Genomic DNA, 13,051 nt, shown 5'->3' on the forward strand with positions numbered 1-13,051 from the left:
GCGCGCTCGCTCTTGACAGACGGACGTAAAACAGGAATGCTGTTTTTCCCCGCAGGCATGTCATCGGTTAAGATCGAGTGCGTGGCCAACGAGGGCTACAGGATTGGGGAGTCGCCGGTCTGGGACGAGAAGGAAAGCGCGCTGCTCTGCGTGGACATCACGGGTAGAAAGGTGTGCCGCTGGAGCTCGGTCACCCAGCGAGTGCAGGCCATCTCTGTGGGTAAGGAACGGCTCGAAAACCTTCTGCCGAACGTCGCAATTGTGCGTTCTGACTTGGTACTGCCTCCCTGCCGAACACGGGCAGGACTCCTGTGGGTGATGCTGGATGGTGCTCGTCTTCTGGTGCAAGGAGACCCTCCCCTAAAACCTGACCTTGCTAGGCCAAAGAGGATGCTGGGGCTTGTGCTGTGTGCAGAAACTAAATACAGTGACTGGCCAGACAGTCCTAAGGACTTTTCTTACGATTTTTGGATTACATTTGATCCACTTCTCTTTCCTATAAATTGTTCACAGCCTGCTGTCTTCTGCTCCCCCTTTGTCCCAGAGGTAAGGGTCACCAAGACTCTCCTTCTCTGGTGCTGATGTCTGTGGGAGTTTTGTTACCGATTTGAAGAGTAGTGCCCGTAACATTTGCTTTATTAGAAGAGAATTTCCCGTAATGATTTAAGAAGATGATATTTTTAAGGTAACAGTGTTGCCAGGGTCTCAATAGTTTAAGTATTTATTTCAGGAAGGAAGAGGTGTGCTAACTCTCATAAAGAGTTGTAGATTTACTCTTGGATGTGATAACATTTATTTTTTCTGAAGACAGCTCATTGAATGGTCTAAGTACTCAGATTTATTACTCTCACGTTCAGTAACACTTGGTGAAAATCACTTGCTTTTGCCCACTTATAAGCTGTTCACATTATTCACAATAAATTGATCTGGACTTCTCTGCCTTTCAAATTACCGTGGTTACCAGTTTTAAGATGAGAGAAGGCCTGATACTAATTTTGAAAACATTGTTTCTCAAACTTACTTCCTCTTACCTTAGCTGAAGGAGTGTGCTTCTCCTGGCCTCCACCCTCCCCAACTTGGATCTACTCTCAAAGGTGTAATCCTTTACATACGGCCTCTCTGGAGGACATGTACATGGGACAGTAGCTGAAGTAGCGACTTTTTTTTTTTTTTTTACTTCCTTCTGTTTCCTCTGCATAGTAATATAATAGTTGCAATTCATAGCTCTGCCTTTGGGAATACCATGATTAAAAGACCAAAAAACCCCCAAAGAGCCAAAGAGTGACATGTGATTAAAATAGCGCGTTGATGTCCAAAGTGGAAATCGAGAGAGAATTCTCTCAGTTACTGAACTTTATAGAATATTACAACAACCCCACACTTAGCGACAACTTCAGATGCCCTTTTCAACTCCACAGAGAAAACACCACTACATGCATAACCGTGCCTGGGGCCTGGGAGACCTTATGGTCAGTTTTCTGTTTGGCATAAAATGGTGTTGCAAATAAATCCAAGTCCTGTTGGGTGCTGCTTAACAGAGCCCCCTGAGGCAGCCGTGGGCTGAGCCGGGTGCAAGGGCTAATGCAGCCTGTGCTGTATTTGTGCAGTGAACAGCGGGGTGGCTGTGTCTGTCTGGCTAGCCTGGTACACCCCTTTCCCCCGAGGCGCTTCATGGGGAAGGTATGGGCCGTTCTTGTGGCTGTAGGGGCACCCGGGGGGCCGATGCCTCCAGGGACGGGCAGGCAGGGGTACACAGGCTGCTGTGCCGGGGGGCTGCTCCCCACCCAGGGTGGGAGGGAGGCTCTGGAGGCTGCCTGGGTGGAAGGGCTCCTGTTGGCCATGACCCCAGGAGTTTTGCGGGGAGAGTTGCGTTCCCATGCTGCGGGCAAAGCCCCTGCCCCTGGCGCAGGCAGGACAGCGCTTTTCTTGGCGTGGCTACTGGCAGTCGGACGAGCAGCAAAATGATGGCTTCCTTTGACGGGTGCCACGCGGGGCTGAGGGGACTCTGCCGACCTCTCTGCTGGCACGGGAGGGAGAAGTGGCACCCACTGGCCCGGCATATACGATCCCAGACCACCAGCAAGCCTCAGCAGTGCAGTCGCACGCCTCTGGGTGAAGGGATTGCTAGAATTGAGCTTGCACTCAGGTGTGCAGCTCAGGTGCTGGGGGCTAATGGCATTCGGGTTTCTGGAATGGTGGTACCGCTGCCGGGGCTGCAAAGGGAAAGGGCGTCCTGAGCCAAGAGCAAGCAGCCAAAAAGGAGCAGCTCCTCTTGGGCAACAGTGGCGGCTGGTGGTGGTTATAAGCGTGTGTGAAACTGTTAACCCCTGCAAAGTTATAAATACAAGAAATGTTTTATTTTTAAATTAGAAAGTTGATGATTAGTCCCATGCATATTAAATATTATCCCGGACTTTATTGCCCTGTTCAAAGGTCCTTACATTGTGTCTTATTTTAGGCTTTTACTCAGATGTAATCTTCACACTCATTTCTCTGGTTTTTTTTTTTTTTTTACTAATTCCTTTATAATAACCTGCAATTGAGGTTTTACTGCGTAACAGCTTGAATGAGTGTAAACCAACCAGGTAGTATTTACTAATTTTGTGTTTTGCTTTAACTCTTGGAAAGCTCTGCCACTCTTTGGCGTGTGTTTGGTGCTGCTGGAGGCATGTCAGAACTGCAGTGCAGAGTGTGGTGCAGAGGGCTGGCTCTCCTGCCCAGCGTGACCTGTCCCAGTGCAGAGATACTCTCTGTCTCCACCAGTTATGACTGAACGGCCATGCTGGGCTGATTTACCCAGGAGTTGGGCTAAACAAACACAGTTGCTTCAGAGCTCGTGTGGCAATCAGGTTTTCCCCTAGGGAGGGGGGAATCCACACAGTAACCTGTCGTAAAAAATACACATGCCTGTATCTGTCCTCCTTTTTATGTTTTTTAAAGCCTCTAGCAGAACCAGGTGCTGGTAATGATTATCACTCCTGGGAATTGTGGCGATACTCAAGTTCCCAAACCGGTGATTCTCTTTGTAGCCACTTTCTGTATGCATTAAGTATGCTCTCTTCGCGTGAAAAGATCTATTTCTATGTATTTAAACATCTTTTTAATAGGAAATAAAGTTGTTTCTGCTGCCTGTGGTCTCACTGAGTTTGGCATGACTGCTTGTGTGTCTGAAGCGAGCAGAAAAGAAACGTGTCTTCATAGCACATACCTCTTTCCCATTTCACCCTGTTTTTAGATGCTCCCGTGAGCTCTGTGGCTCTCCGGAAATCTGGAGATTACGTCATCACCCTGGGAACCAGGTTTGCTGCTTTGAAATGGAAAGAGCAGCTGGTAACCACCATTACTCACGTGGACAAGAATAAACCAAACAACCGATTCAATGATGGGAAAGTGGATCCTGCAGGGAGGTATTTCGCAGGTATGCTGCAGGCGGTTCCTTCCTTCTGCTGCTCCGTTAAGTTTTGGTGACAACATGCAGTGATCAGTTGTAATGCAGCAAGTGTTCATTCATAGTTAAATGGTGTGGTTATTTTTCTTTTTGTTGTCTTCAAGCAGAATTTAATCCCATTTACAAATCTGTTCGTACCACCTGGACACCATCTCATCATCAGGACTATTTTTTAAAAAAGAGGCCCACTATTGTGAGCCTGCCTGATTTAAGACACTGGCCTTGCCTCTTCCCTGTTGGCATGCTTATTTTGAATGCTGGCAGAGTACTTATTGGCACTCTTCCAGTGAGAAATATATGATATTGTGGGGTTTGTTCATCATAAATCAGAATTTATAGATGGTATTTCTAAAAACTATGTGACTGTTTAGCCTGGAGAAGAGATGGCTTAGGAGGTCTCTTATCCATGTGTATAAGTACCTGAGGGGGCAGGAGTAAAGAAGAGGGAGCCAGGCTCTGCTCACTGGTGTCCAGTGACAGGACCAGAGGCAATGGGCATAAACTGAAATTCAGGAAATTCTGTGCAAATGTAAGAAAACTCACTCACTGAGGATGATGAAACAGTGGAACAGGTTGTCCGGAGAGGCTGTGGAGTCTCCATCTGTGGAGATCTTCAAGACACAACACTGCCCTGAGCAGTGTCTGGCCCTGCTTTGAGCAGGGGGTGGCCCAGATGATCTCCAGAAATGTCCTACAGCCTCAGCCGACCTGTTTTTTAAAACACTGTTCTGTGCATCTGCCCTGTAGTTGGGTGCCCAGGCTTACCTTGCCTTGCTTTTACCCAGCCTCTCAGGAGCCAGTCTCAGCTGCCAACTTTGAGCTGCAAAGATGAGATTTGCTTTTGAAGAGGCTTTAGTAAGACTTGTTCTGAGGGAGGAAGAAATTTTTTTCCAGTTTCGCTGCTATATAAGACGTTAAGATTTGTGGGAAGTTAAATGCTGACCACACCTTTCTTAATATTTGAACGGCTGAATAAAATGTTCTGCAGAAATCACACTGCACACCATTTCTGCCACAGTTCAACAAAAAAACAAAGGCTGTGTTTTGTCATCTTCTGCTAAAAGCAAACACTTTTGAAATCTTTTGCTTCTAACTCAGTTTCTTCCCCAGATTTTTGAAGCCCCTGCACAGCTCCCTTCTATTTTGGCAGTGTAGTCATCATCATAGCGAGGGGCTGTCACCAAACCTGGAGGAGAGCCCGCTCACTCTGAACCTGCTTTCTCCCCTTTGGCTCTGCACAGGTACAATGGCTGAGGAGATTCGACCTGCTGTGCTGGAAAGACACCAGGGCTCTCTGTACACGCTCTTTTCTGATCTCTCAGTGGTGAAGCACTTTGATCAGGTGGACATTTCTAATGGGCTGGACTGGTCGCTGGATCACAAAACCTTCTTTTACATTGACAGCCTGTCATACTCAGTGGATGCCTTTGATTATGACCTCCAAACTGGAAAAATTGGTATGAATTGTTGTGTTGTAAAGTAATCGTTTGTGCCTAAAGATTGTGATGTTTGTTTCCAATGTTGATCGTTATTATGTGGAGGTGATCTGCCACAGCAATTCACTCACCCTCCATCCCCCAGTGGGATGGGGGAGAGAATCAGAAAAGAAAAAGGGTAGAACTCGTGGGTTGAGATAAAGACAGTTTAATAAGACAGGGAAAATAAAAGAATAATAATAATGATAATAATAATGATAAAAGAATCTACAAAACAAGTGAGGCACAGCACTGACCGATGCCCAGTTCGTTTCCGAGCCATGGCCCCTTCCCGGCCAACTCCTCCAGTTTATATGCTGAGCATGACATATGGTTTGGAACATCCCTTTGGCCCGCCTGGGTCAGCTGTCCTGGCTGTGTCCCCTCCCAGCTCCCCGTGCACCCCCAGCCTCCACGCTGACCGGGCAGAGTGTGGGAAGCTGGACTGTCCTTGACTGCTCAGCAACAACTCAAAACATCAGTGTGCTATCAGCATTTTTTTCATCCCGCATCCAAAACACAGCCTCATACTCGCTTCTGCGAAGAAAATTAACTGTATCCCAACTGAAACCAGGGCAGAGCTCTTCTTCAGAAACCTCTTTAGAACAAAACAACAGAAGCCATATTAAGATTCATCTGCGCCTGGCAGGCTTCTAGCTCAAACTAGTCAAAGGCTGCTGGTAATACCATGAAGTATTTAAAACGCGTGGTGGAGTTTGAGTGGTAATCTGGACTACTGTTACTAAACACAAGGCATATTTGATCTTCCTGTGTAAAAAAGGCTTAAATGTTTCTTGTATGGCTAGATTTCTGTGGCTGTGTGTTTCTTATGCCTGACAGCACAGGCAAAGTAACAGAAAAGCTTGTAGTCTTGTGTAAAACCTCTGCTAGCTTCTCTAGGTTTTTCTTCACCTTGTTTTGTTTTTTAAAATATAAGCTCTTAGATGAAGATTCTGCAGACAGAGCTAAGCAACAACTGGAAAGCAGTAACTCAAAACTCCTCTTCCTTCATTTATTTAAAACAAAACAACCCCTTAAGGGCTTCTACAAGCTTGGGCAAAAGAAAAATTCCAGTGACTTGGACTAATAATTTGCTTTTGAGTACATGGACTGCAGTATTTTGCTTTAAAAGAACCCAGTTGATTTGATATTTAGTTTTAAAACTGTGAATTTAAAGTCTTTTTAGGTGTAGTATCTTGGCCCAATGTCTCTCTGCTATGGCTTATGATTGACTTTTTCTTTAGGAAATAGGGTGGCTCTTCTCCCTCTCTCACCCGTGCTCACTCGCTCTGTCTTTCTGTGGGCAATCTGACAATCCCCAGGAGCACAAAGGAAAGACATTAAAAATATTGCTACATATGAGAAACATTGAAGTTGTCAGATCATAAAATAAACGATGTTGGAAAGTTGGTTTTAATTTTCTTTAATAACAGTGGATAAAAGTTCAGATAGAGTTGTTTGTTTTTAGGTTGACAGTATGCCTTTGAAGTTGATGCTTTTCCTAACTCTGTGTTTATCTAAACTCTCAGTTTATATATCTGAAGGTCAGTTTTGTGTTGGAACAGTGATTATTGGCAAGTTCCAGCAATTTGTTTGAAAAGTCTCCAGTTGTCTGACTGGAAGCAACCCGTACGTGAAATGATCCAAACTGCCTTTAGAACAAGTAATTAATATTCTGAATATATATAGAACATTAATCTATTCAGTCATTGATTTAATATTGTAAGTAAGGAGCATGAGTCGTGCACTAGAAAAGAACGCCAGAAAAAAAGGATTATACTTTCAATGGATAGAAACTGATCTGCAGGCTTCCATGCTGAGAAACAACTGTCTTGGGGAACAAGCAGGGCAGCAGATGCGATCTCTTTCTTTCATACCAAAGAACCATGCTAGACTTCAGCACAGCTTTTGGAAATAATAGTACGAATAACTCTGCTGGGCTGTGACTGATGATAAAACTTTTAACAACTATCTCACTTAGTTTTGGTGTGTTTTTTCTACCCTGCAGGCAACCGTAGGAGCATATACAGACTGGAAAAAGAGGAAAGCATTCCTGATGGGATGTGCATTGATACAGAAGGCAAACTCTGGGTAGCTTGTTATGATGGTGGGAGAGTGATTCGTCTTGACCCTGAGACAGGTAAGTCCTTGCAAAGAGTGGACTGGAATTCTGTGTTTAAAAAAAGAACCAGCAAAAGCAAAGAATGAGGTGCTTTTTTCCCCCCCTCACAGAAATGGTATATCTGCTCTTTTTAAAACATCACTTTTTTTTTAAAGCAATTAGACGTCCCTGCTCTCAAAAGTTTATCTTTGTAAATAAGTCTCCTTTGTTCCCAGCCTCTGTTGTGTTGGAAAAGGTAAAGTTGCAGAGGGGGTTATTGTTATACTTGCAAAGTGTTTGAGTTGTCATCCTCTTACATCCTCCAAACTTAAGATCAGCGTTTACCTTACTGGTAAATGATGTGGAAGAAAATGAATAAGCCATGAAATGGCAGAGATTATTTAAGCCATTTTTTTGTCTTGTTTCTTCAGCATAGTGTGTTATTTTGGGCAGGCTGCTGAGGTTAATACAAGTCCCACATGACACTGATGCCAGCAACTTTTTTTAATTGTTGAAATTTATTTACATAATAAATTTTGAAATTGCAATAATTAAAAAAAATGAATTCCACAGCATTTTATCATTCCCACAGTAACATCATGGGTGTGCCCATTGTCTGAGCCTGTCATTCATTTGGACTTTGGTGGTCTGCCAGACATGGTTTAGTCTGGGAAAAAAACATTTGTGAAGCACTTCAGAGAGACTGAACCACACTGTCTGCAAGGGACTCCTGGGTGAGAATGGGAGTGTGATTTTGACGCATCCCAGACAGCACAGGTTTGCATAATGTAGGATAGGAGCAACTGCCCTGGGTGGCATCTGGGATCTCTTGAACCCAGGTCCAGCCCTAACAGAAGTCTTGGGGTTTTGTGGGGCTGCAGAGTCAGGGATGCCAGTGTCCCTTGATGCATGCTGCCTCTGCAGCGTGCAGCAAACCCTGGCACACAGTGCACCAGGCGGGTCAGGCTGCAGCCTCTCTTCTGATGGCACTGAAACCTCTTACTTGAGGCTCAGGCTGTGCTTTTCCCCCCACCTCTTGATTTGTATCTATCCAAGGTCTTGTCAACCTGCGGGACTTCCTCCTGTCCTGCGGAGTCTGCACCCCAGCCCTAGGAGGAAGAAGCTCCAGCCAGGAGATCCCAGCAGCTCTGGGACCCGTTTCTGGTCCCAAATCCTGTCCCTTTGGTGGGCAGAGCACTCCTTGGTGACCTCCGTCGGCCCTTTGAATACCCTCCTGGAGCAGTGGACTCTGCCATTTTTCCTTTCTGGTTCAGTTTCTACCTTTTTCCTCCCTGGCCTTCACCTTCTTCCTTTTTTCACTTGTTTTCCTTTTCCTCCTCCCTTTCGGGGGTGTTTTCTTAAGGGAAGGCTGATGGGAATAGTGTCCATAAGCAAGTGCACAGGGAGACTGTAAGAGTAGAGAAAGCGGAGTACGTAGCCCTAATGCATTCCCAGCTTTCAACTACGCTTGGCTCAGAGTCTTTCAGAGCTGGATGTGATTTTGATGTATTGGTCACTGCCCGTGGATTTTCAAGTTTCTGTGAACTTGTTCTGTCTCCCCTCACCCATGTAAAACTCCCAGCACCCGCAGCGAACAGTAGCAGGAATTTTTACAGGTTAAATGTCCATGTCAAACAGAGCCACCTTCTTTATGAGTATCGTGTGCTTATCTGCCCGCTCTGCGCTATCATTTGAAAGTAATATCTAAAACCTGCAATTTGCTGAATTCTGAGTGAATTGTAACTATTTAGGGAGATAACCCAGGCAGGTTGGAGGAGAACTCCATGAAAGCTTCTCTTCTAATGCATAAGTGTGGCTTGAACAACTGTCAGCCGGTTGCAGATAAATCCACTGACAAAGAGCTCATCTAAAGCGCGTGAGGGATTTTCAGGTTTTGCTTGGACTGTGTTTTCAGGGGAATGGACGAGAAAACTTGTTTGTTTGCCATCTTTTCTCAGTGAAGGTTTTGAGGTTCAGGGTGAAGCGGCTTTTTAGGTCTAGGCTCCTTTAGCTTAGGCAGCTGCTGCCTTTAGATTCAGGATGTGCTATAGGGAAGGACTGCGATGACTGATTCCACCGGGTTTGCAAAGGGCTTGAAAAGGATGTCTAACTTGTATGTTGCCAAGTCTCGTCTTGCCTTCTGGTCACTTAGTGACCTGCTAGTTTTATGCAATCATGTCTTTTAATTAGGAATTAAATATTTTCCAGTTCTTCCTAATGATTGTATTTTATATCCTTTGATTGCACGGGGTCTAAAAGATTTGCTAAGCTTCTTCTACAGAAACCAAGCATAGATGAATACTTCAGGTGGATTTCAGAGCATCCAGGTGCAGGTTTTCTTGCATCTCCAGAAAGACATTGCTCATCTTTGAGCTTTATAAACAGCATCTTCTGGGTCATTATCTGCCGAGTCCACTCTTGCAAATGCAGTAAGGATCTCTTCCCTTGTCTCTGGGGCTCGTGCCTCTTCTGCAGTGCATGTTTTCTCCCTTTGAATGCCCTCCCCACTCATTTTCTCCGAGACGTGGTGTCAGCCAATTTCTAGGGTGGCCTCTGGAGTGTTTTATAAGCTGCCATGTAATCCTTCCACTTCTAGCTGACTGGATAACCACAAAGTGCTGCTAGAGCCAGTTGGCAGGAGCATTGTCTTGGGACTCATATTGGTCCTTGTCACTCTAAGGCAACAGACAGGACTTCTGCTCTCCCAAATCTCTAGATATTTTGAAAAATCTACTCTTCTCAGGGAAATAACAGGTAACAAGACATGCAAATAATCTCTGACAATCTAAATACCGTTACACTGATTTTGGTTTTTTTTTTTACTTTGATTTTGATTTTTACCTTGGCCATTGTGGGTCAAAGTGTGTGTCAAATCAGCTTATTATACAGCATGAGGAATCCCAGAGTGCTGAAACTTCCCAGGCTATTGCATACGAGCGCCTCTCTCACCACTGCTCACTTGCTGTTTTCATTTACTTAAAAGTATCCAGCCCTCATGTCAGGGTTCTCGGTAAAACAATACTAGCCATACTAGCAAGTAAAATGGATCGGCAAATGTCCTTTAGTCCTGCACCATATGGCATATCATAGCTTCTTTTACACAGCCAGGATGTCTTCCTACACTGAAACAGAGCCCAAACTGTCTCTGGGGAGCAGCATACCCAACTAGGTGGGCCAGAATTGTGCCAGGCCTGCACCAATGGCTTGATAATGTGGCTCTGCTTGTGCCTGTGCCCCACTTAGTGTTGTGGTACAGGTGGAGCCATTTGGTCTGTGCTGTTGTCGGCTCATTGCAGTGCTGCAGGGGACCAAGGCACAGATTGTTGGGTGGGGGAAAAGGTTTCAGAGCATGTAAAAAGGAAGACTGGTGCTTGCTTTGATATGCACCTCCTGGGAAATGGTGCCCCACTCTGAAGTTGAAACTTCTCATAGGTGTTGTGGGCCAAACTCTCCACTTTTTCTTTCTCCTTGTAAGGGTCTCAACATCAAAGTTACTCTCCTGCTATTTCATGGCTAAACAGTTACTGTAAGGGGACCAAGCCCTTTGCACACGCAAGTGAGGGGCAAGGGAAATTACATATTTTGTACCTGTTTTTCTAGAAAGAGAAATTCAATTGTAGGTAAATAAAGTAGGCATGATGGGTATAAGCATTTATTGCCCAAAATTAGGAGGAATTTTAGAAATATCTGCTGTACGGCATCTTGACAGCCTTCTAGTTAAGGCTGGAGGCAATCTGTTTACTACTGTCATTAGGATGGTAGCTATTTGTTGGTGTAATAAATGCATAATATTATTTATGGTAGCGCAAGTTTCTTGTAAACTTCAGCCATGTCCCATGATCTCTATTTTATGCAAGCTTGATTTGAAAGGCTATTGAAATTTCAGGAAAAACTTCTAGGAATTAATCTTCCTTAACTGCAGGCAGTAGAGGTGTAGCACGAGTTACGCCTCTGTAGAGCTGCACGAGGTCTGCTTGCTCCGGGCTTCCTTTGTAGTTAAAAGTAGAAAAGTCAGCAGGTCTAGGGCGTGATTCATGTGACCTATTTTAGGGAGGAATTACAGCCCATTTCCATTGGCTGCATGGGCAGCCTAGATGATGAGCTCAGATACAGATGTCTGTGCTGTGGATGTTAGCATTTAATTAGAGGACAGGTTGGCACTGGGGGTGGGTGGGATTTGTTTGTGATAACTGAGACTGAAACTTGTCAAATGATGCATCGTCAATGATGCGGTTTACAGAAGTCTGGTTTCTCCCTGTCACGGTGCTCATCAGCATGCTGAAACTCAGCGTGAGACCTCCCCTGCCCTGGTAACCCACTTTTGTGGAACACCTGGCTCTATGCTGGTTATTCGCAATGATTTGTTTAAATTTCTTTTTGTAAGTAGACAAAAAGGAAACGGCATGCACGGTTTTTCTCCAGGAAAAAGACTCCAGACTGTGAAACTTCCTGTTGACAAGACAACTTCCTGCTGTTTCGGAGGAAAGGATTATTCAGAGATGTATGTGACTTCTGCCAGCGATGGGATGGATAAAGAGTGGCTTGCACGGCAACCGCAGGCTGGCGGGGTTTTCAAGGTGAATGATACTTTTTCCTGTCACTTTAGAAGGCCATTTTTCCCCTCCTGCATTTTTCAGGTGGCAAACCAGTTGGAATGGTGGGAAGCAGGATGAGGGGGATTGTTAGAACATCAGTCATATATGTTAAGCTGTTGTTGTATTTTTGGTTCCTGTTGCAGGATGAGAAAGTTAAATGTATTTAGAGATTTTAAAATACTTTCGGGTTTAAAATTTGTAACAGTGCTGATACTGCACATTTTTCTATGCCATCACCTCTTTCGACTTCTCCGTCTCCCAACACAGTTCGAGTCTTCTATTTATTACGGAAAGAATGTGTAAATACTTGTGTCTTAATCAAGGGCAGATAAAAGCATCTGCTTTTCTTTACTTTCTAGTTAGTTATAACTAAATTATCTCTTTAAGAATTTATCACCTTGGGATTCGCTTTAAAGCCTTGCTCTTCCATATCTGCACATACCAAAGGTTACATTGTGAACTGCAGAATTAAGGCTTAGTAGTATCTGAGAGGAGACTTTTGGGGAATGGACTGTGGCCTGTGATTACTGAGTGTCAGAGAAGGAGCCCAGGCTGAAGTTCCTGGCTGTGGTGAGCTGCTGTGTGCACAATATAGTAGGATGTCAAGTTGGAAGACACAGTCCTTTCCTAAATTAAAGCGTGTCTAGTTGTGAAAGAAAAGCAAGTGTCTGGTGGTGGTGAATTATTGCACTGATTTTTTTTTCTTTTTTTCTCTGTTTTAATAGATAACAGGGCTAGGAGTGAAAGGAGTCCCCCCGAATCCATTTGCAGGTTAAATATACACTCTTCGGAATGGATTAGAGAGGACTGACATAAGCAAGACAAGTCAGAAGGTTGTATTCTGGTGTTCAGCACCTTCTGCTGAATTGAAACCATAATACAATTGTAGTATCTCATCAGGAAAGGATAAAAAGCTGCTGAAATAGATGGAATATTTTAAAACTGATCTTTTTTTCCCCTTTAAACTCTATTACTTTGAATATATGATGGTGCTTTTTCTGTTGTGCTAAAAAGATTCTCACCTTAATAAACTACTAAATATTGTAACTTCCCGTTATGATTAAATAATATCTTAGTATCTTTTTATTTTTATTCTCCTGTCTCGTTTTCAACTTATGCTATATTGATTTATTGATTAAACTACTGTGTCTTTTGCATATTTTCAAAGTTCCTCATAAAATATCCATTTGTGGTCTTGCTGCTGCTTTAACTGGAACTTCATTTGTCCTATGGTTTTCTCAACAACTGAAATATTAATGCTGATTACTGTGGCTCTGCGGGTGCCTTTTTACATTACATTTTTAAGGCCTCAGCTGTGGTTGCGTTCTGATCGGCTGGAGCCAATCATCATCATCATCTCTCCCCAGTGCATGTCATTATGTTGCTCATTTTGTTGAATTTAAACCCAAACTTTTGGGATCAAGAACCATAT

At 44.1% G+C, this 13,051-nt stretch overlaps 1 protein-coding gene across 2 annotated transcripts; it reads left to right on the forward strand.

Annotated features, from left to right (window-relative positions):
• The first annotated feature begins 57 nt into the window (after positions 1–57).
• Positions 58–12,565, forward strand: LOC104614947 (regucalcin). 2 transcript variants are annotated; one of them, XM_010288167.1, is made up of 6 exons: positions 58–220; positions 3,236–3,418; positions 4,690–4,905; positions 6,932–7,063; positions 11,447–11,601; positions 12,345–12,565. In XM_010288167.1, the coding sequence occupies exons 1-6, from the start codon at positions 58–60 to the stop codon at positions 12,393–12,395; spliced, it is 900 nt and encodes a 299-aa protein (XP_010286469.1). In that variant the 3' UTR covers positions 12,396–12,565. The 2 variants fall into 2 exon arrangements, with proteins under 2 accessions (XP_010286469.1, XP_010286470.1); XM_010288168.1 differs by lacking the exon at positions 4,690–4,905 and having other exon boundaries at positions 12,345–12,395.
• Positions 12,566–13,051: the final 486 nt, after the last annotated feature.

Source organism: Phaethon lepturus, unplaced genomic scaffold, assembly GCF_000687285.1.
Source record: "Phaethon lepturus isolate BGI_N335 unplaced genomic scaffold, ASM68728v1 scaffold18545, whole genome shotgun sequence".
NCBI classification, from domain to species: domain Eukaryota; kingdom Metazoa; phylum Chordata; class Aves; order Phaethontiformes; family Phaethontidae; genus Phaethon; species Phaethon lepturus.